Genomic DNA, 21,748 nt, shown 5'->3' with positions numbered 1-21,748 from the left:
TATGGGAGGAATTATTTTTAAGAATGAGGGAATTCCCTGGCAGTACAGTGGTTAGGACTCTGTGCTTTCACTGCTGAGGGCGTGGGTTCAGTCCCTGGTCGGGAAACTAAGATCCCGCAAGCCGAGTGGCACGGCCATAAAAATACATAAACAAAAACAGTCTGTCAAGGGCTGCCTACTGACCTAGGTACGTGTGTTGTGAAAATATGCAGATCCACAGCCTAGGTAGAGCCTCTCTATAGCTTGATTTCTTGACTATAATTCTGGCCAGAAACATTCTCCTGTTTAAGAAATAAACTGCACAGAGAGTGTCAGGTACTGGGTTTATCAGGATTTTAAATTTGAATGCCTCTGAGATTACAGCCCAGCATCATTCCTGTACGTAAATTATTGATATATGTTGTACTTTTCTGTTTAATTCCCAGAATAAAATAGTAAGTATATTCCTTATTTGAAGTGAATGTATACTAGCTGAAAAGTTAAAATTTTGTAGGTTTTATTGATTTATGTTGACTGGCTCTAGTCACTGGTCATGGAGGGGACTGGTGCGGAAAGGCCACTGACCACCAGGCAAGACCACTCTGTGCCTCTCCAATGTCTACCGTTTTCAGTTTATCAGGCAACAGAAACTGCGCTCCACTTAGTTGACCAGCTCTTCATGTGACTTTCTGGTCATTGTGACTGTTGGGGGGAAACTGCACAAAGTTCCTTTCCTAGCCCCAATTCCAGTTTCCCTTTCCAAAGGGGGGATCCTGGTGCTCACCCCACAGGCTCGCAGACAGGCATGAGCCAGATCAGCCACCACTGCTGGAAAAGGGCAAAATCCATTGTGTCCTTCCTTTCTTCCCAAACAGCCAGGTGATAAGTTAACATGTTATTAAACATTAAATATGCTGAAAATTTTATAGGCCATCAGCTCCACCTGCCCATGTGATTTGGAAACATGAATTGCAGAAATTCAGCTCCCCGGCTTGCACAATGCACACTTCCAGCAACACAAGATGCACCAGGACCCCCTATCTCCCTATACAGCCAGGTGAAACTTCCTCATTGTTTAAAGGAGATTAAAATGTAATATTGATAATTTACTTTCATTAAACAAAAACACACTATAGTATTTTGGGAACTGTATATAGTATTTTGGGAATTGTATACAGTATTTTGGGAATTGTATACAGTATTTTGGGAATTGTAGGAATGTTGTGATTACAGATACAACTTACCACACAAAGGGGAGAATCCTGTACAATAGAAAAATAAACCACTTCCACCTTGTGAGCACAGAATGAGAAGATGGCGGTGTATGAACTAGGAAGCACTCTCTTCAGGCACAGATTCCGCTAGAGCCTTGATCTTGGACTTCCCTCTAGAACTGTGGACAGCAGATTGGATATGTGGAGTCTCTGTATGGCAAGAATTCAAACTCTCTATTGAGAACTGATGCTTCAAAATGCAAGCATACAACATAGATTCAAAAATATGTTTACCATGGAAGGTTATAGAATTATATTTGGAAATTAAATAAAAGAGAAACTCAGGTTCAAATGAAAAAAAAGAAAAAGAAAAACAAACCATACTCCTTGGCCAAGCAGTCCTGGTTAAAGAAAGTCTAAATTTTAAAACCAAAAAGTGGTGGGCCTGGGGGAGGTGGAGAGGGAGGTGGAGAAGCGTCCTTGGTTGGGTCCAGCCTCGAATGGGGGAAGCCTTGGCAGCCATCTGGTGCGAGGTCACGATAGCACGTGCTCCAGAATGCCTTGTCTAATCAGCTGCTCGCACTTCCACCGAGGTAGAAAGTGCTGAGGGAAGAGGGGGAGGAAGAAAAAGGAATGAAAAGAATGTTAAATTATACGATGCATCATTAAGAAGCAGCAACGCATTATATATATATTTCAAACTCCACCAGCTAAGTAGTTAAAAGCTAAACTTAAGTATTTTTGCTATTTTAATCAACTGAAATGGATGTCAGCTAGAGCTGTACTGAAGTCTGAATTTTATAAACAAATTCACGTTTTGCTTAAGTTAAATGTAACTATAGAGTTTTGAATTCTAGTAGGTATTTTCCTTCCTGTTTGCATTTTAAAATCTACGCACAGAAGACCCAGGTAGGTGAGATACGGGGCGCTGGATCACAAGTGGTGCAGCAACAGCTCATTAGGAAGGCAAGCGGAAGGAGTGTCTTCTCCATTAAACCTCTTCTAGGATCTGAGTCTGAACAGTCATTCTTCTACTAACAGTGCAACTCTTCTCCCATACTTTCCAAGGATTAAAAGTCATGGTAACCTATGACATGGGTGCTGGTCACACGCTGTGTGTGAGGATGCCAGTGCCTGGCTAAGGCTCATCCTCAACGTCTCCTGAGAGGACACTGCTCTCGTTCTGAGGTGGAAAGGAGTCACCTTGTCTGATTCCCTCTCAAAACACCAGGGCTTAAAACAAAAGTGAGGGCTTCCCTGGTGGCGCAGTGGTTGAGAATCTGCCTGCTAATGCAGGGGACACGGGTTCGAGCCCGGGTCTGGGAAGATCCCACATGCCGCGGAGCAACTACGCCCGTGAGCCACAACTACTGAGCTTGCGCATCTGGAGCCTGTGCTCCGCAACAAGAGAGGCCGCGATAGTGAGAGGCCCGCGCACCGCAATGAAGAGTGGCCCCCACTTGCCACAACTGGAGAAAGCCCTCGCACAGAAACGAAGACCCAACACAGCCAAAAATAAATAAAAAATAATTAATTAAAAAAAAAAAAAAACACAAAACAAAACAAAACAAAAAAAAAAAAAACAAAAGTGAACATTTACTAAACTCTGGAGCGGGGAGGTGCTGGAGGTGAGGCAGGAAGAATTTCCAAGCTCACAAGTGACCAAAGAAATCTCAAAGACAAGACAGAGATACTTGGGTAAAAACAAGAAACAGTACATCAGAAAGTGCAGTGTAGATAACCCTAGAAAGTAACTGAAGGAGAGAGTATGCAAAGTATTCAAGGAAGCAGATGCCACTTCAGTGCACCTGACAGTCCTCCACAAACTCAAAGACCTCAGGTGAGACCCATGACCAAAGAAACTCCTCCAAACCAGTCATGAAGACCCATGGGCCAAGGACTGTTGTCTAGCTTAACTGAATTTTAAAAAATCCTTAAGAATATAAAACGTAAAAAAAAAAATAATAAAGAGAGAGAGAAAAAACTATGGAGTTGTTCATTTAACAATTATTCCAATATCTACTAAAAAGAGGGAGTTCTGATTTCTGGACAACCAGAGAGCATGCTTGCCATAGAGTCAATAATAAAGGAATGTACAGTAGGAAAATGTTTCCCTATTAATATTTTACATTATGTGGGTGATCTACAATACAGATTTTATAGAAAACTGGTTTCAGATGTGCTCAGACATTTTTAAAGCCCCTTAATATCAATTACAGTAGATTATGCTTTTAAGTTTCCCCATTTTTATAGGGTGATACTGAGAGACAAAGTCTCATTAAGAGGAAGGCTTCTGAATGCGCCACACAGTAAACAGCAATCGTCTAACAGCAGCAGACGGAGGAGGGACTGGGTTTCGGCTGCCCTGGCCCCACCCAGGCCCTCCCTGCTGAGGAGTCTTAGCACACCTGGTGGGAAGACTGGCCACAAAGCTCGAGAAAGAAATTCAACCACGGGACAGTGTTTGGGGTGAAGTGCATTTTCTCAGATCTTGCTTTATGAGGCTAGCTTTGTTCTTGTGAACCCAGAGCTTCACCATCTATTTTCTATTCATTAGTATCCTTGGAAGGGAAACTTTTGCCTTAACAACCAAAGATTTTAGGGTACCCTGAAAATCTGTCTTTAAAAATTTCAACTTTTGTTTCAGGAAACTATTTAAAACTCCAAGGGTACTAGTAAAATAAGAGACCAACTCACCCTCCCTTAGGGAAATGAGCTAAGAACCACATAACCAGAACCATTCTTTGGCTCAACAGCACAAACAGAAGTCAACAAAAGTGACTAGGGTCATTAAATACCGACCATCTCATAACAAGATGGCAGGCAACAAAGGAAAGAGTGGTTTTTACTAGTTCACCTTTCCTCCTATGCTAATATGACTACAGAAAACAGAGATAGGATAAAATAAATTTAGCTAATGTGAATTCATCTAATGTGAACCTGAAGATTTCTAAGGAAACAATAAATTGAGATTCTTCGTAAGGAAAAATTTAGTGAGTTACAATTTCACAATTTCAGTCTTTCCCTATTAAATTCTATTATGTTTATATATTAAATGCTTAGAAGTTTTTTGATCCATATCACTATTTGTTAGCTAAAGAACTAAGATTTAAAAGGTGAAGAAGTATAGGCTGAAAACTAGTGCTTTGCACCTTTTTAATAAATAATAATTTGAAGAAAGGAGCTAAATGCAACAACTTAATAGCCCGTTAACTAGAATAAGACCCACTGTGGCAACTTCCCAGGGAAATGCTTAGTATTAAATTCAAGCAATACCCTAGTAAATTATAGCTAATGCTTGAGCATGGGTTTGAACTGCATGACTCCACTCAAATATGCGGATATATATATATATATATATATATATATATATATATATATATATACACACACACACACACACATATATAAAACCTGTATTTTCATTTTACAGATCTTTAAATTGACTAAGTATGGGGAAAAGTTTGTGTTCGATTAGAGATCACAAAAGGTGGGATCAAAAGAACTAGGGCTTGGGTCCTAATTCTATTCAAACTGTTTTAGCTTCCAGCCTTTGGGTGAGTCATTTATCAATCCCTTTGTTTTTGAGGCAGAGATAGAAGTACTCAGCTTTCCGACTGTGTGGGGAGAGGGGAGTCTGTAGGCACCCCTAATCCCTGTGCATTGTTCAAGGGTCAACTGTAATTAACCCTTTCTTACTATATGCAACATTTGCTTCACGTCTTTACATTTAGAAAGAGGACAAAAGAGTATTTTATAATAAACATAATTCCTACGATACAAATGATCATCACAAGGTGATACTTACTTTGCTACTGATTCCAACATTTTTGTCATTCAACACTCTTACAAAATTTAAAGTATCTTAAGACAATAAATACCTGGCTATTTTTTTTTAATAGGACTGAAGTACCATCATCAACTTCAAATTCTCCATAGTCTTTTAGACACCGCACCTGAAAAGAAAAACTGATGTCTTATCTAAATTACTTTATAATATGTAGAAACCATAAAGCAGATGGGGATTTATATATACCCATATGAAAAGTATTAGGCTTTCTCTTTATTTCTTCTCTGTGTACTTAGGCCTAGTACTCCTTCCTGTGGTATTCTAGTGGTTTTAATTGTCCTGTTTTGATGGGGAGGAAGAAAAATGGCAAATCTCCGAATATATGTGTACGTCAGCACTGACAGCAAGGAAACCTAAGGAGCTGCCAAAAAGAGACAACGTCACTGGATTGTTTTCCCTCTGCAAACTGTGAAAAATCAAGCAGTTGAAAACACATCTACAGGGACTTCCCTGGTGGTCCAGTGATAAAGAATCCGCCTTACAATGCATGGGACGCAGGTTCAATCCCTGCTCAGGGAACTAAGATCCCACATGCCATAGAGCAACTAAGCCCATGCAACTAAGCCTGAGAGAACAGGACATAAGTCTGAGAACAGGACATATCTGAGAACAGGACATAAGTCTACAAGATTTGTTTTACAGATTCTGCCAATCTCCTTTGATTGATTGATTCAGACTCTTTCCCAGTATTACTTAGAAGCACACTAGGAAAGAAAAGATACAGACTCATGCTACAAGAATCAGGAGAGGGTCTTAGTTGGAAGGTGGGAGGGGTAAGGAGCCTGATAACCACTTCTGCAACTGCAAAGAAGGAACATTCAAAGGCAGCCCCAGAAATCTCAGACCTGGCTCAGCTTCAAGTGCTGCCACAGGAAGGCGGAAGGGCATTTTCATCTCCTATGAGAGTTCGGACCTCAGTTTATTCTCCAGAGTACTAGCACTGGTGTTAGCAAAGCCAACTCCAGTGGCAAGTCTCAGATTCCTACTTTTCCTGGATAATTTCATGTCCTGTGATTCCTCTGCAATCCTACCATGACTCCCAAAGGTATTTTAAGTTGGTTTGAGAAATACAAGAAAAATCCCCACCACCACCAGCATTTTGCTTCTTTAAATAGACTTTTATTGTGGAAAATCTCAAACACATTGAAAAGTAAAAAGGCTAATAAACTCAATGTCCCACCAACTGGCTTCAACAACTATCAGCATGTGGCCAATCTTGTTCCCTCGCCCACTTCTGGGTTATTTTGAAGCGAAACCTAGACATCATTTCATTTAATCTATAATTATTTTAGTGCTTATTTCTATAAAATAAGATTTTTTTTAAAAAATCCCAATACAATTATCACATCTTATTAATAATTTTTTAATATTATGAAATACCCAGTTAGAATCCAAATTTCCCCATTTTGTCTCATGAATTTTTTTTTAAAGTTGCCATGCTCAAATGAGAGTCAAACGAGAGCTACACATTACACATTTCTGATATGTCTCTAAGTCTCCTTTAATCTACAGGGTTCTCCCCCTTCCCCTTCCCCTTGGCAACTTATTTGTTAAAGAAACTGGGAAGTTTAGTAGTTTCCCAAAAATAGATTCTGTTGTGGACTCCTATGGGGTCATTTAACATGTTCCCCCATCCCTGAATATCCTATAAACTGGAAGTTAGGTGTAGGGGCTGGATCACATCAGGTTTTGTTTTCTGGCAAATGATGTTATGATGTCGTGAAGCACAAAATGTCTGGTGTCCCTTTTTGTTTTTCGGGTTTTTTTTTTTTTTTGGCTGTGTTGGGTCTTCATTGCTGCGTGTGGGCTTTCTCTAGTTGCAGTGAGCGGGGGCTACTCTTAGTTGCAGTGCATGGGCTTCTCATTGCAGTGGCTTCTCTTGTTGCAGAGCACAGGCTCTAGGAGTGCGGGCTTCAGTAGTTGCAGCACACAGGCTCAGTAGTTGTGGCACACAGGCCCTAGAGCACGCAGGCTTCAGTAGTTGCAGCATGTGGTCTCAGTAGTTGTGGCGTGTGGGGTCTAGAGTGCAGGCTCAGTAGCTGTGGCACACGGGCTTAGCTGCACAGGCTTAGTTGCTCTACAGCATGTGGGATCTTCCTGGACCAGGGATCAAACCTGTGTCATCTGCATTGGCAGGCGGATTCTTAACCACTGCGCCACCAGGGAAATCCTGGTGTCCCTTTTTGGATGTTAAGATTGATCAATGGGCCTAGGTGCTATCCATACCCATCCACTACTAAGGTCTCTATTAAGCTTTTCATCTAATGCTTTAGCAGCTACTTGCCTCCATGCATTAGGGCTACAAAACGGCATTAATCTAGTTTTTTTATTCCTGCTGCATTTATTAGCTGGAATTCTTCTATAAAAAAGAGATTTCCCTCGTAAACAATTTGGCTACCCTGAGATAGAATTTGTGCAGTAACGGCAGATGGATGCTTGACTCCATTCTTTCATTTACCATTTTCCAAAATGAGTTGCATCCTTCATATTCTCCAAGGAGCCCCAAAGAGGTTTCAGTTTTAAAACTGTTATTGTTAGGTGTCATTATCATTCATGCTTCTAACGCAACTGATGTGATGCAATTCACTGCAGTTTATCATTTTGATGCTCAAATTGTCTTTTCTTTGGCTAATGCGAGCTCCTTCGAATCAGTTCCCAAGTCTTCTCAGCACTCCCCTTATAGTCCTGGATACTTTCTTTGCTTTCCATGCTCAGCTTGTACATCTTTAATCTATTTGAGACCTGGAATCAGCCATTTTCCCCCCCAAGAGTCCTGGTTTCCTTTCACGGGAAATGGCATATAGACTCAAGAATGTGAGGCTTCCCTGGTGGCGCAGTGGTTGAGAATCCGCCTGCCAATGCAGGGGACATGGGTTCAAGCCCTGGTCTGGGAGGATCCCACATGCCACGGAGCAACTAGGCCCGTGAGCCACAACTACTGAGCCTGCGCGTCTGGAGCCTGTGCTCTGCAAAAAGAGAGGCCGCGATAGTGAGAGGCCCACGCATCGCGATGAAGAGTGGCCCCGGGGCTTCCCTGGTGGCGCAGTGGTTGAGAGTCTGCCTGCCAATGCAGGGCACATGGGTTCGAGCCCTGGTCTGGGAAGATCCCACATGCCGCGGAGCAACTAGGCCCGTGAGCCACAACTACTGAGCCTGCGCGTCTGGAGCCTGTGCTCTGCAACAAGAGAGACAGCGATAGTGAGAGGCCTGCGCACCGCGATGAAGAGTGGCCCCCACTTGCCACAACTGGAGAAAGCCCTTGCACAGAAATGAAGACAGCTAAACGAACACAGCTAAAAATAAATAAATAATAGAAATAAATAAATATTAAAAAAAAAAAAAAAAAGAGTGGCCCCGCACTAGAGAAAGCCCTCACACAAAAACGAAGACCCAACACAGCCAAAAATAAATATAAAAATAAATAAAAATAAATTAAAAAAAAAAAAAAGATAGGCCAAGAGCTAGAGAAATTCCCTTTAAAAAAAAAAAAGAATGTGGATGCTCATGGCTACTGGGTTGGTCCTTGTTTCTAGGCCTTTTCAGTGGACAGAGCTAAGAAATACTTCTTTAGAGGAGATGATTCAACATGAGCCCATGCTATTACTTTTTTGCTCTATTCTTCAATATATAAAGTGTTTATTATTTAAAGAATATTATATTATTCTTAGGAATATTATTACTAATAACATTATTACAAATAATATGATTACTAAAAACAGGTTAAGATTTCTTTGTAATTCTTTTCATCCTTAGTATGTACCCACTAGGGAAATACAATCAATCTATGTGTTTTAAAGTAATTTAAATAACCCCAGTTTGACTCATCTACCAACATGAAACACAGGTTCATTTGTTTCATTTTGTTTTCAAAATGTGTAGGTTGGTTTTCCACTTTGATTTCATTTTGTTTTAACAATATGTAAAATATTTACATGGTTCCAAAGTTAAAACTTTTAAAACAGGTACAGTCAGAAAATTTTGGCTGTTCCATCCTATTCCTGCCACCACTTACAGGTCAAATTTTTGGTTTGAGTTTGTTTCCTTTCTTTTTTGTGCTTTGCTTTATTGTGCTTCTCAGATATTGCGTTTTTTACAAATTGAAGGTTTGTGGCAACCCTGCATTGTCAGATAATGGTTAGCATTATAATGCTAATGCATATTCAACAGACTACAGTATAGTGTAAACATACCTTTTTTTTTTTTTTTAAACATAACTTTTATATGTACTGGGAAACCAAAACATTTCATGACTCACTTTATTGTGGGTCTTAAACCAAACCCATGATATCTCCAAGGTATGCCTGTATAAACTAATATATATTCATATACCCCTTTTCTTTTTTTTTTTTTTTTTTAACATCTTTATTGGAGTATAATTGCTTTACAATGGTGTATTTGTTTCTGCTTTATAACAAAGTGGATCAGCTATACATATACATATATCCCCATACCTCCTCCCTCTTGCGTCTCCCTCCCACCGTCCCTATCCCACCCCTCTAGGTGGTCACAAAGCACCGAGCTGATCTCCCTGTGCTATGTGGCTGCTTCCCACTAGCTATCGATTTTACATTTGGTAGTGTATATATGTCCATGCCACTCTCTCACTTCGTCCCAGCTTACCCTTCCCCCTCCCTGTGTCCTCAAGTCCATCCTCTACGTCTGCGTCTTTATTCCTGTCCTGCCCCTAGGTTCTTCAGAACCATTTTTTTTTTTTAAGATTCCATATATATGTATTAGCATACGGTATTTGTTTTTCTCTTTCTGACTTACTTCACTCTGTATGACAGACTAGGTCCATCCACTTCTCTATGAATAACTCAATTTCGTTTCTTTTTATGGCTGAGTAACATTCCATTGTATATATGTGCCACATCACCCCTTTTCTTAGACAAAAGTCATCACAGTCTATGCATTAAAGAAAAATCCATTTTAAAAAGGTATACTTACTTCTATATATAGGCTTTTTGGAGGTTTCATATCCTGTGTGATGTCCAAACCTTCATCTCCTCCCAATGACCTCATGTAGGTAGCAAGGGACTTTTTGTAATGATTGAACCATTCCATCTACAAACATAAAGATGGCCATTTGACAAAGCTGTAAGAAAACAAACTTGCAGAAATTATATACTAATCCTTTCAGAAACAGCACACATCCCCACATGGATCATTACTACGACCATTCATTCAAGCTACAAATATTAGTGACTGCCTGTTATGAACCAGGCACTGGTCTAGGTACTTAGGATCATTTAACAAAGTGAACAAACATCTCTGTTCTCACAGAACTAGTATCCCAGCATACTTAATCACAGACCTAAGGAACTTTCCACCAGAAACCAAACCACGAAAAATACACCATTTCAGAATTATGATCTCTTCAAACTTCAAACTCTGTATTGACAGGTTTTCTGAAAGCTATAAAATGCTGTTGAGAAAAACACCCAAATGTCCATCAACTGATGAATGGATAAGATGTGTACATCCCTACAATGGGATTATTCAGTCGTAAATCAGAGTGGAGCTCTTATATGTGTTACCACATGGATGAACCTTGAAAACATGCTGAATGAAAAACACAAAAGGCCACATATTGTACGATTCCACTCATATGAAAAATCCATACTAGGCCAATCCATGAAGAAAGTAGAGCAGTGGTCTCTAGGGCCTGGGAAGAGGGGACAGAATATGTTCTGGATAAAATGGTGGTGATGGATGCACAACTCTGTGAATATCCTAAATACACTGAACTGTATACTTTAAAAGGATAAACTTTAGGGGATGTAAATTATATCTCAGTAAATCTGTTTTTTTTTTAATTGTTGAGAGAAATTAAAGAAAACCAAAATATGTGGAAGGATATACCACTTTCAAGGATTGGGTGATTCAGTATTGTAATAATGTCAACTGATCTATAGATTCAATTCAATCTCAATCAAAACCCCAATTTTTTAAAAAATGGAACTTGATAAATTGAGTCTAAAATTTGCAAGGGAATGCAGAAGGCCAAAAGCAGTGAAGACATTGAAAAAGAAGAACAAGATGGGAACACTTACTCAAGACTTATTATAAAATTCCCATAATTTAAACAATATGAAATTGGTACAAGGACAAATAGACTAAGAAAGAAGAGAAAGTCCCACATCCAAAATCCAGATATATTGACATTCAATTTATGACAAGTGGCACTATGCACAGAGCAAGGGGAAAAGAGGACCTTTTCAATAAATGATGCCATCTCAATATCCATACTCAAAATGCAACTAGGCTCTTACATTATTCACAAAAATCTATTCCAGTACTGTAGATCTCTTTGTGAAAGGTAAAACAAGATAACTTCTAAAAGACAATACACATAATCTTCATTAGTAAAGTGTGTGTGTGCGAATACATACACACACCCCTCACTCAGGTTCAGTAATTTGCCAGAATGACTCACAGAACCCAGGAAAGCACTACACTGACAATCACAGTTTTATTGCAGATACAAATCAGAACGAGCCAAAGGAAGAGACACCAGGATGAGGTCTGGGAGTCCCAAATGTGAAGCTTTGAGTATCCTCTCCCTGAGGAATCAGGACACACCACGCTCCTGGCACAGTGATATGTAACAACACACACAAAGTACTGTCAACCAGGGAAGCTCACACAGCTCTGGGGTAACATTACATAGGCTTGATAGATTGATCAAATCATGATTGACTGAATCACAGGTGACTGAGCTCTACTTCTAGCTCCCCTCTCCTCTCTCCAAGTTGGACTAATACCAAGAGGCTAAAAGCCCCAAACCTGAGGGGATGGTGGGAACCTCTGAATTTGTAGCCAGCTGGTCAGAAGGGAGGGTGGCCTTGGGAACCTCAAACTTTACGGCTGGTATCTGAAGTGAGAGCAGTCTTAACCTATAAAGTTTGGTCTAACTTTAGGTAGTGTCCGAAGTCACTGCAACACCGTAGGCAATATGACCCTCACTTTGCAAATGAGGGAATTTAGGCACAGGGAGAGGTCGAGTCACTTGCCCAAGATCTGACAGTGGCAGAGCCAAGGTTTGTACACAGGTTTGCTTGGCTCCAATCCTGTGTCCTTAAATATTGTCCCTTAATGACTGGATAAATCAAGAATTCAAATATTCACATTGATAAGCAAATTATGTATACCCACATATTTTATGGAAAATCTCCCAATAATAATGACAGTTTTCTCATCCTACTGATGGATCACTAACAAGTAACATAATGGGACCCTTTATTTTGTTAAGTAATAGTAGTTTTCCATATAGCATTTAGAATTACTCCTACCATTCTCATCACAGTATATACTACAGACCAAAAATTACTGAAAAACAAATGTTAAAACAAAAAAAGAGAAATACTATAAATACTATTACAGAACACTGCCATAACCTCAGCGATTTTCCAAATTCACAAACTTGAACAACAGTGCTGACTTACTTCTTCAGCAGACATGTGAAATCGTAAAGCACTTGGCAAGACACTGCCACATTCCCACCTGAGTGCTCTAATCCGAAGCAATCGGTCATACCTAGGACATTAATAAGGTATTAGATGGCATAACAGAGGGATATCGGAAGTTGTTTTGATCAAGAGAGACTCCAGACTCAACCACCAAAATTTAACATGTGGACTTTTATTTGGTTCCTGAGGCAAACAAACCATTGTAAGAGGACATCTTTGGGACAACAGGGAGAATAGGAATACAGACTGGATGGATGCTGTGAAGTCGGGTTCATTCCTTTAGGTATGAGAATCATAGTGGTCATGTAAGAAAAGGTCCAAAAGGTCCGTATTTCTTAGAGATGCATACTAAGGTATTCAGTGGTAAAATGCCCGATGTTCTACAATGTTTTAGCATAGACAAGTAAAACAAGATGAAGCAATTATGGCAAAATGTTAAGAATTGTTAAGCCTATATGATGGCTCCATGGGGGTCTGTAACATTATTCCCTAATTTTATGAATACTGCAATTTTTCATTATAAAAAATGTTTAAATAGAAAAAAGAGAAGAATTTAGAATGCTTATAAAAGAGAAACAAATCTAAGAATTTCTGTTATCCATATAAAATGGTTAATTAGGAAACCACATGGGAAACCTCCACTGCTCCCTGCCACCCCAGCAAACACAGAGAAGCTCACAGGTATGCTACAGTGCAGCGCTGGTTTCTTAACAAAGAACAGTGTCGAAACTTGATGGTTGGTATCAAATCACTTCGTCCACCTGACTTCGCTTCATTCCTGGTAAAACATTTAAGGAGGAAAAGAATGTCTATTTCAGTATAAGTCGAATTTTCCAAGCCAACTAACAACTGACTCCATGCTTGTTTTTATCCATTTATGTTAGCAGTTAACCTACCCAAATAGTACCTGCCTCCACATCAGAGCTTTTGCTAACATGTTAAAAGATAAAAAAAGCCAAAAGCTAACTAATTTGCCTAGGATCACACTCCCAGTGTTTTGTTTAGCCATGTGGCACTTTGCATTTTGCACACTGATTAATCTCCATTGTCTCCAAAAGACAAATATCATGTTTCCTCACTTTTTGGAATCCCTTTTTCATGGTGGGATAAGAGACAGATAGAATATCACGGTGCATAAGATTATGGCCTCACATCATGTTCTTATCCTATGGAGTCCTCTTTTTGTGGTACTTCCAAATCCTCATTCTAATAAAGTGAGCTAAGAATTCTGGAGTCAGATGGTCCTCCACTCATCCAACAAATATTTATTGATCTTCAACTACGTGCATGTTCTGTACTTTAGGGTCCTTCACACAGAGAGGGAGAAAATTTTGGTTTTACCCTATAAAATATATATCTCCTTGGATATTAGACAAGTATTGCACTTTGAAACCAATGTATGGGAATTCCCTAGTGGTCCAGTGGTTAGGACTCTGCACTTTCACTGCTGAGGGCACGGGTTCAATCCCTGGTCAGGGAACTAAGATCCCGCAAGCCTCAAGGCGCAGCCAAAAAATAAATAAATAAAATAAAATAAAACCAAATGTACAATTGTTTAATGGGTATAGTGTTTCAGTTTTACAAGATGAAGAGTTCTAGAGATGATGGTGATGGCTATATGACATTATGAATGTACTGAATACACTGAATTGTACGCTTAAAAATGGTTAAGATGGGGGACTTCTCTGGCGGTCCAGTAATTGGGACTCCGCACTTCCACTGCAGGGCAGGGGGCAGGGAACTAGGATCCCACATGCCCCACAGTGTGGCAAAAAAAAAAAAAAAAAAAAAGTTAAGATAGCAAATTTTATGTGATATGTATTTTACCATAATAAAAAAAAAAACTGGAAACAAAACAAAACAAAGCCAGGTATACAGAATGAATTAGAATCTAATCTGGGGTTTTAAAAGGAAACAAATACAAAATATACGTGCCTGCTCCAGGCCCTGAAAATAGAGGTAAAATATATGTCCCATTTTACCATGTCTTCTAGATCTGTTCTATACACTTCTGCCACTCTACAAACGTTAGATTTATTCTCCACATTTTTTTTTGTGGTTTTTTGTTTTTGGCCACACCAAGAGGCTTGCAGGATCTGAGTTCCCCAACCAGGAATCGAACCCGTGCCCCCTGCAGTGGAAACACAGAGTCCTAACCACTGGACCACCAGGGAATTCCCTATTCTCCACATTGTTTACAATGTGCTCTGGATTATAAAGAAATAGCACAAATAAAATACACCCAACCTAACATCAGAGTACTTTATTAGGTACATAAGAACTTCCTTAAAAAACTCACATTTACGCATGAGTAATTAAATAGGAATAGATTTCTTCTGACAAATAATTTTAACCAGAAATTGGTAATAGTGACTGACCCCCGACAACCAAACTAGGAGGACAGGGCACAGAATTTTGGATCATGAATTTCCAGATGGTTGAATACAGGAAAATCATCCTCTTACTGGACCAAGGCCTGTTAGGCCACCTCCTAAATATGTCTATAAACTGTTCACTTTCTCCCTAGTCTGGCTTACCTCTCTTGTCACCTGCATGACCAGCATGCCTCCCTATCCTCTCAGCCCCTCCGTCTACTATCCACACAGAAGCCAGGGTGGTCTTTTAAAACACAAACATGCCTCCACCTGCCCCACATGCTTAAAAATCTCACCCGGTGTCACCCTTTGCCTGCTCACTAAGTTTCAGCCACACTGGCTTTCTTTAATGATCAGTTCCCTGAGCATCCCACCCTCTTTCATGACTCAGGGTCTTTGCATATGCTGTTTCCTCCACCTAGAATGCTCTCTGCCCCAATTACTGCCTCGCTAAAACCTGCTTCTCCTTCAGGCCCCAGCTGAAATGTCTCTTCCTTGGAGAGAACTTCCCTGATTCCTCAATCTACTAATATTTTCAATTCATTATTCTCTCTCCTAGTGTTGTTGTTTTCCTTCATAGCATGCATTCCAACTTGGTGTATCTGTATTTAATATCTGCCTTCTGCCTTACACTGTGAGGGTCATGGGGGCAAAAATCTTGATTATGTTGTTCACAATTGAAATACCAGAGCCATTTATCAGCTCATAATTGTTTAGTACATATCTGTTGAATGAACAAATGAACAGTTTGGGAACCTGAGTTCAGGACTTTACATTTCCCTTACATTTACTGCAGACCTGCTGCAGTTCAGTTCCTTGTTGCATCTTATCTATCTTTAAATACAGTAACTGCAAAATGTGCCTACTGTTCTGTGTACTCCACAAATCTTAACAGCATGGTACTGATTTCTATGTCCAACTAACTGATGAAAACACTCCCTAACAAGGCCAAACATGAAACCTCATGTTGCAGACAGGTTGAGATCTGAATACCTCACCATTGATCCAGCAGTTAGTACTCTGTGTCTTACTCTTCACCAAATCACAGGACCCTATGAAGTTGGTCATTCAGCCCAAATTCTCCACTGGGCCAACTACCATGCTTGGCTCTAAATAGCCTGTAACTCAAGAACCCTCTCACCTACCAAGCCTTCTGTAGCACTAGTTCTCAGTGAACTCCATTCAAGATATTGCAAGTCACTGCTGCTCCTGCTAAGTTTAAAAACTGCCTGTTCTCCTTTTAACCCACTAAGTCTTCTACTGATGAAAACAAGCAGTGGAAACAATACATTTCACTTATTAAGGTTGTTACTTACTCCTGTCTCATCTCTTTTAGGTCCACCCCGATTCCTTTCAAGTCATATCAGTCAAACAACAAATATTTATTGAACGTCCACCATGTGCCAAGCACTGTTTGAATCCCCATGGACATAGCAGTGATTAACACAAATCCCTCTAGTTCTGTATAGTTAGGGTATGATCAGGCTCACAGAGAATTAGAAAAAACAAATCATATCTAAAATCTAATGTTGGGACTTCCCTGGTGGCGCAGTGTTTAAGAATCTGCCTGCCAACGCAGGGGACATGGGTTCAAGCCCTGGTCCAGGAAGATCACACATGCCGCAGAGCAACTAAGCCTGTGCGCCACAACTACTGAGCCTGCACTCTAGAGCCCGCGAGCCACAACTATTGAAGCCTGCACGCCTAGAGCCCGTGCTCTGCAACAAGATAAGCCACCTCAATGAGAAGCCCGCGCGCCACAATGAAGAGTAGCCCCCGCTCGCTGCAACTAGAGAAAGCCCGCGCGCAGCAATGAAGATCCAACGCAGCCAAAAATAATTAATTAAGTAATTAATTTAAAAAAAATTTAACAAAAATAAAACTAATGTTAAGATTATCTGATTTCAATATCATACTTCTTAAATTGTTTTAAAATATCAATCTTATCAACTTACACATCAGATTGGTTTTGTTCATATAAAGCCTTCATCTCCTCCAGAACTTGTCTGAGTCCATCCTCCTAGAACATATAAAATTACACTCATTAATTCCCCCACCAAGTTTGTAGCAATATTCTATCTATGTTTATCTTTGATTTATGTATGTTATCAAAAACCAATAGTACGGGACTTCCCTGGTGGTGCAGTGGTTAAGAATCCACCTGCCAATGCAGGGGACACAGGTTCGAGCCCTGTTCCGGGAAGATCCCACATGCCGCAGAGCAACTAAGCCCATGCGCCACAACTACTGAGCCTGCACTCTAGAGCCCACGAGCCACAACTGCTGAGCCCATGTGCCACAACTACTGAAGCCCGCGTGCCTAGAGCCTGTGCTCTGCAACAAGAGAAGCCACTGCAATGAGAAGCCCATGCACCACAACAAAGGGTAGCCCCTGCTCATTACAACTAGAGAAAGCCCACGCACAGCAACGAAGACCCAACGCAGCCAAAAAAAAAAAAACCAATAGTCCTTCCACACCTACTAGGATGGCCATAATAACAAGTTTGGAGAGGATGCGGAGAAATTGGAACCCTTGTACAATGCAGGTAGGAATGTAAAATGGTACAGCCCTGTAGAAAACAGTCTGATGAGTCCACAAAACGTTAAACACAGAATTACCATATTATCCAGCAATTCCACTCCCAGGTATATACTCAAGAGAACTGAAAACCTATGTTCATACAGAAACTTGTACACAAATGTTCAGAGCAGCATTATTCATAACAGCCAAAAAGTGGAAACAACCCAAATGTCCAATTGATGAACAGATAAACCAAATACTGTATATCCATTCAATGCAATATTATTCAGCCAAAAAAAGAAATGAAATACTGATACATGCAACAACATGGATGAACCTCGAAAACATTATGCTTAGCGAAATAAGCCAGACAGAAGGACAAATATTGTATGATTCCACTTATCTGAAATAGGCAAATTCATAGAGACAAAGTAGATTAGAGGTTACCAGGAGCTGAGGGGAAAGAGGAGTGGGGAGTTATTGCTTAAAGGTTATAGAGTTTGTTTGGGGTTATGAAAAGTTTTGGAAATAAGAGTGATGGTTGCACAACAATGTGAATATAATTAATGCCACTGAAGTGTACACTTAAAAATGACAAATTTTAAGTTATGTATATTTTACCATAATTAAAAAAAATAAAAAGGAATGAATTACTAACACAAAATACACAATTAACATACTGATTAAGGATAATCTTGAATATACTGTACTGAGAAAAGAAGTCAGACAGAAAGGAGTACACACTGTATGCTTCCAACTGGCCCAGTCCAGAAAAGTTTGCAACTCCAAGCATGCTGACTCCAGAAATACATTTAAAAAGACAAATATAATCTGTAGCACAGAAAGAAAATCCATGGTTGCCTAAGGCTGCAGATGGGAGGTAGCTAGTAGCTACAAAAGAGAAAAGGGAATCCTTGGGGTGACAAAAATCTTGATTGGGTTGCTGGTTATAAGGATTGTATACACTTGTCAAAACTCAAATGTCTATTAAAATGTGTATTTTGTTGTATATAAATTATACCTCAATAAAACTAATGACAAAAAAAAATCAATAGCCCTACAAAAGCAATAATGCATGACAAAAGTACATAAGTAATTTATTATTTACTGGAAAATGATCTTAAAAGGTTACTACCAAAAAAAAAACCACTGCTAGAATAGAAAATAGAAAGGTCAAAGGAGATTTTCTACTTGAGCAAATCATTAGAGAAATCATTAGGCAAATCATTAGAGACAAGCAAATCAAAACCACAATGAGGTATCACCTCACACCAGTCAGAATGGCCATCATCAAAAAACTACAAACAATCAATGCTGGAGAGGGTGTGGAGAAAAGGGAACCCTCCTGCATTGTTGGGGGGAATGTAAATTGATACAGCCACTATGGAGAACAGTATGGAGGTTCCTTAAAAAACTAAAAGTAGAACTACCGTATGACCCAGCAATCCAACTACTGGGCATATACACTGAGAAAACCATAATTCAAAAAGAGTCATGTACCCCAACGTTCACTGCAGCACTATTTACAACAGCCAGGTCATGGAAGCAACCTAAATGTCCATCAACAGATGAATGGATAAAGAAGATGTGGTACATAAATACAATGGAATATTACTCAGCCATAAAAAGGAACGAAATTGAGTCATTTGTAATGATGTGGACAGATCTAGAGTCTGTCATACAGAGTGAAGTAAGTCAGAAAGAGAAAAATAAATACCGTATTTTAACGCATATATATGGAATCTAGAAAAATGGTACTGATGAACCTAGTGGCAGGGCAGGAATAGAGACGCAGACATAGAGAACAGACTTGTGGACACAGAGGGGAAAGGGGAGGGTGGGACGAATTGAGAGAGTAGCACTGACATATATACACTACCATGTATAAAATAGATAGCTAGTGGGAAGCTGCGGTATAGCACAGGAAGATCAGCTCGGTGCTTTGTGATGACCTAGAGGGGTGGGATGGGGAGGGTGGAAGGGAGGCTCAAGAGGGAGAGGATATGGGGATATATGTATACATATAGCTGATTCACTTTGCTGTACAGCAGAAACTAACACAACATTGTAAAGCAATTACAATCCAATAAAGATATAAAACACACACACACACGAAATTTTCCCTTGGAAGGATAAAAACATTAGAATTATAAAATTCATAAATGTCACACAATAAGTCTGTCAACAAGCAACTCCTACACCTGAAACATTGTAAACCAACTATACTTCAATTGAAAATTTTTAAAAAAGGAGAAAAAAGCCACTAATGCTATAACAACAACCAAAAAAAACCCACCCAAAACAAAACAAAGATAAGCAACCCATCTACTTTTAGAGCCAAAATATATGCATTAGCAAAAGTGCTTTGGCACTACTGGTATAATTACAGAATTACACTTTACTTAACCCTGCTCGAATATAAGAAATGATTCCTGATGAAAATGAAAGCATGATTTCTACCTTCTCTTTCATCAGCTGGTTAAAAAGAGATCATGGAAAAGTCTGATTTATTAGAATTCAGTTAAATATTCCATTTATTACAAATATTATTTTAAGGAATAGGTGAAACTCTTGCACAATTAGTAGATCAGCAGGTATACAAAAGAGAAGTGTGAAATAATTTTGTAAAGATACCTAAAATAATTTTCCTAAAAACTCACTTAAACTTTTACCAGTTCTGCATGTAGAAAGTGCATAATCATTCCAATTTGCTGAATACAGCACCTAACCATGAGGGATTCGGGAATGAACAAGGCAGAGTCCCTGCTCTAAACCAGCCATCATCTGCCTGGGAAGAATAATTCTTGAAAGTCTGTGTGGTCAAGGGTGTGTGGGGTCAATCAGATCAATTCTTGGTCTCAGCTCAGCTGTGCCAGTGGCTGGCCCCGAAGGCAGGCACGACTGCAAGAAAAGGTGCACCTTCGCCAACTAAGACCCAGAAAAGCGAGTGATTTTACAACTTCTAAGTCCGCCCCTGAGCCCCCCACCCCGAAGTGCGAAACCAACACTTATCCTAAAATGTGAGTGAAAAAGAGAGCTGGACTAAGGGTCTGAAAAGGCAGCACCGTGGGCAGTCTCTGATCCTTTGGGCTGGTTTCCTCCCATGTACCACGACCCCCAAAGGACCTAGTCTTCTGACCCCAGCGGGGCCACATTTGACAGCCTCCACGCCTCTGCATTCCAGCGTCTCTACTGAACCTCCCACTGTGGTCTCCTAACTTTTTAGATGAAGTAACTGTCTGAAGTTGCAAGAACAACAGACTGGACTCTAGGAAACCTGTATTCAGATTGAGGCTCTGGCTCCAATATGCTTCAAGTTCAGGCAAGTTCCTTAAACTGGATCCATAATTTCCGCGGCTCAGTTTCCCCACCCGTTAAATGACCTAAGTGTCAAACTAACTGCTCTTTAATGTTCAAAACAAAACTCACCTTCTCCAAACACTCTTCCTGCTGACCTCCGATGTTTACTCCGCTACCAGAGAGAGAAGCCTCCCGAGATGCCGACCTCTCTCCTCCCCCACTATCCATCCCGTCTCCAGCCCTGTCCTCGTAGCTACAAGTCCTGCTGTCTCAGGACACGGCTTTCAGCGCCCGCTGACCGGGCCGTTCGGACCATACACAACTCTCGTGTGGTCTACTGTAACCACCCAGAGCCATTCTTTCTTCTCTTCGATCCATTCCCCAAAGTGCCGCCATAGTTATCTTCAAAACACGAAGAGTTACCCCATCGCTGCCCTGAAATGCCTTGTAAGTGACCAGCAAACCTCCCGGCCCCGGAGCCCCCGTGCGGCCCGCGCACCCCGCGCCGGTCACCCTTCCCCGGCGGGGAGAGGGTGTCCGCACCGCCGGCTCCCCGGCGGGGCTGCGCTCACCGCATCCTCCCAGGCGCGGCCCTAACGCCCCGCTACCCCGGTCCAAACCTCCCCAGTGCAACTCACACCTGCGTTCCAGCACCCGTCTCCGGGCCTCTCCAGCGCGTCACCGGGGCGAGACGCCGACCGTCCAGCCCACACGCGGGAAGCCGCAGAAACCAACCCGGCCACATCCACCGCGGAGAACCACGGGCACACCCGCCGTCCCGTCCCGGCTGCACAGCCCCCAGAGAAGCCACCCCTGGGAGGCGCCCGCCCGCCCGCCGCCCTCACGTTGAAGGCCGGCAGCCTTCCCTCGGCCGCGCGGTGCAGCTCGCGGACCAGCTCCATGGCCCTCTCGCAGAACATGGTGGACGCGCCGGCCCTTACAGACCACCGGCTCTCAGGCAGACAGCCGCCGACCAGGCCCTACGGTTTCAGCTCCTACAGGTCCTCGACGCGCGGGGCCGACCCCGCCTCCGCGCCGCT

At 41.0% G+C, this 21,748-nt stretch overlaps 1 protein-coding gene across 2 annotated transcripts; it reads right to left on the bottom strand.

The window, feature by feature from the left end:
- Nucleotides 1-1,112: 1,112 nt before the first annotated feature.
- Nucleotides 1,113-21,748, bottom strand: GINS1 (GINS complex subunit 1). Of its 2 annotated transcripts, none has more exons than XM_007191852.2 (7): nucleotides 21,554-21,748; nucleotides 16,843-16,907; nucleotides 13,192-13,290; nucleotides 12,489-12,579; nucleotides 9,991-10,107; nucleotides 5,075-5,149; nucleotides 1,113-1,796 (listed from the first exon to the last, which is right to left on the bottom strand). In XM_007191852.2, exons 1-7 carry the CDS (start codon nucleotides 21,626-21,628, stop codon nucleotides 1,728-1,730), a joined length of 591 nt encoding a protein of 196 aa, XP_007191914.1. In that variant the 5' UTR covers nucleotides 21,629-21,748; the 3' UTR covers nucleotides 1,113-1,727. The 2 variants fall into 2 exon arrangements, with proteins under 2 accessions (XP_007191914.1, XP_057385858.1); XM_057529875.1 differs by lacking the exon at nucleotides 21,554-21,748 and adding an exon at nucleotides 21,349-21,526.

Source organism: Balaenoptera acutorostrata, chromosome 15 (genome assembly GCF_949987535.1).
Source record: "Balaenoptera acutorostrata chromosome 15, mBalAcu1.1, whole genome shotgun sequence".
Lineage (NCBI taxonomy): Eukaryota > Metazoa > Chordata > Mammalia > Artiodactyla > Balaenopteridae > Balaenoptera > Balaenoptera acutorostrata.
The sequence above is the reverse complement of the archived record's forward strand: the minus strand, read 5'-3'. Positions and strand labels throughout refer to the sequence as shown.

Coding starts and splice junctions, on each gene's coding strand:
- GINS1 (XM_057529875.1), bottom strand. CDS start 21,453: ATGTGGCCGGGTTGGTTTCTGCGGCTTCCCGCGTGTGGGCTGGACGGT. Junction 13,291..16,842: donor GAACAAAACCAATCTGATGT/GTAAGTTGATAA, acceptor ATGTTTTACCAG/GAATGAAGCGAAGTCAGGTG. Junction 10,108..12,488: donor TTCACATGTCTGCTGAAGAA/GTAAGTCAGCAC, acceptor TTATGTTTGTAG/ATGGAATGGTTCAATCATTA.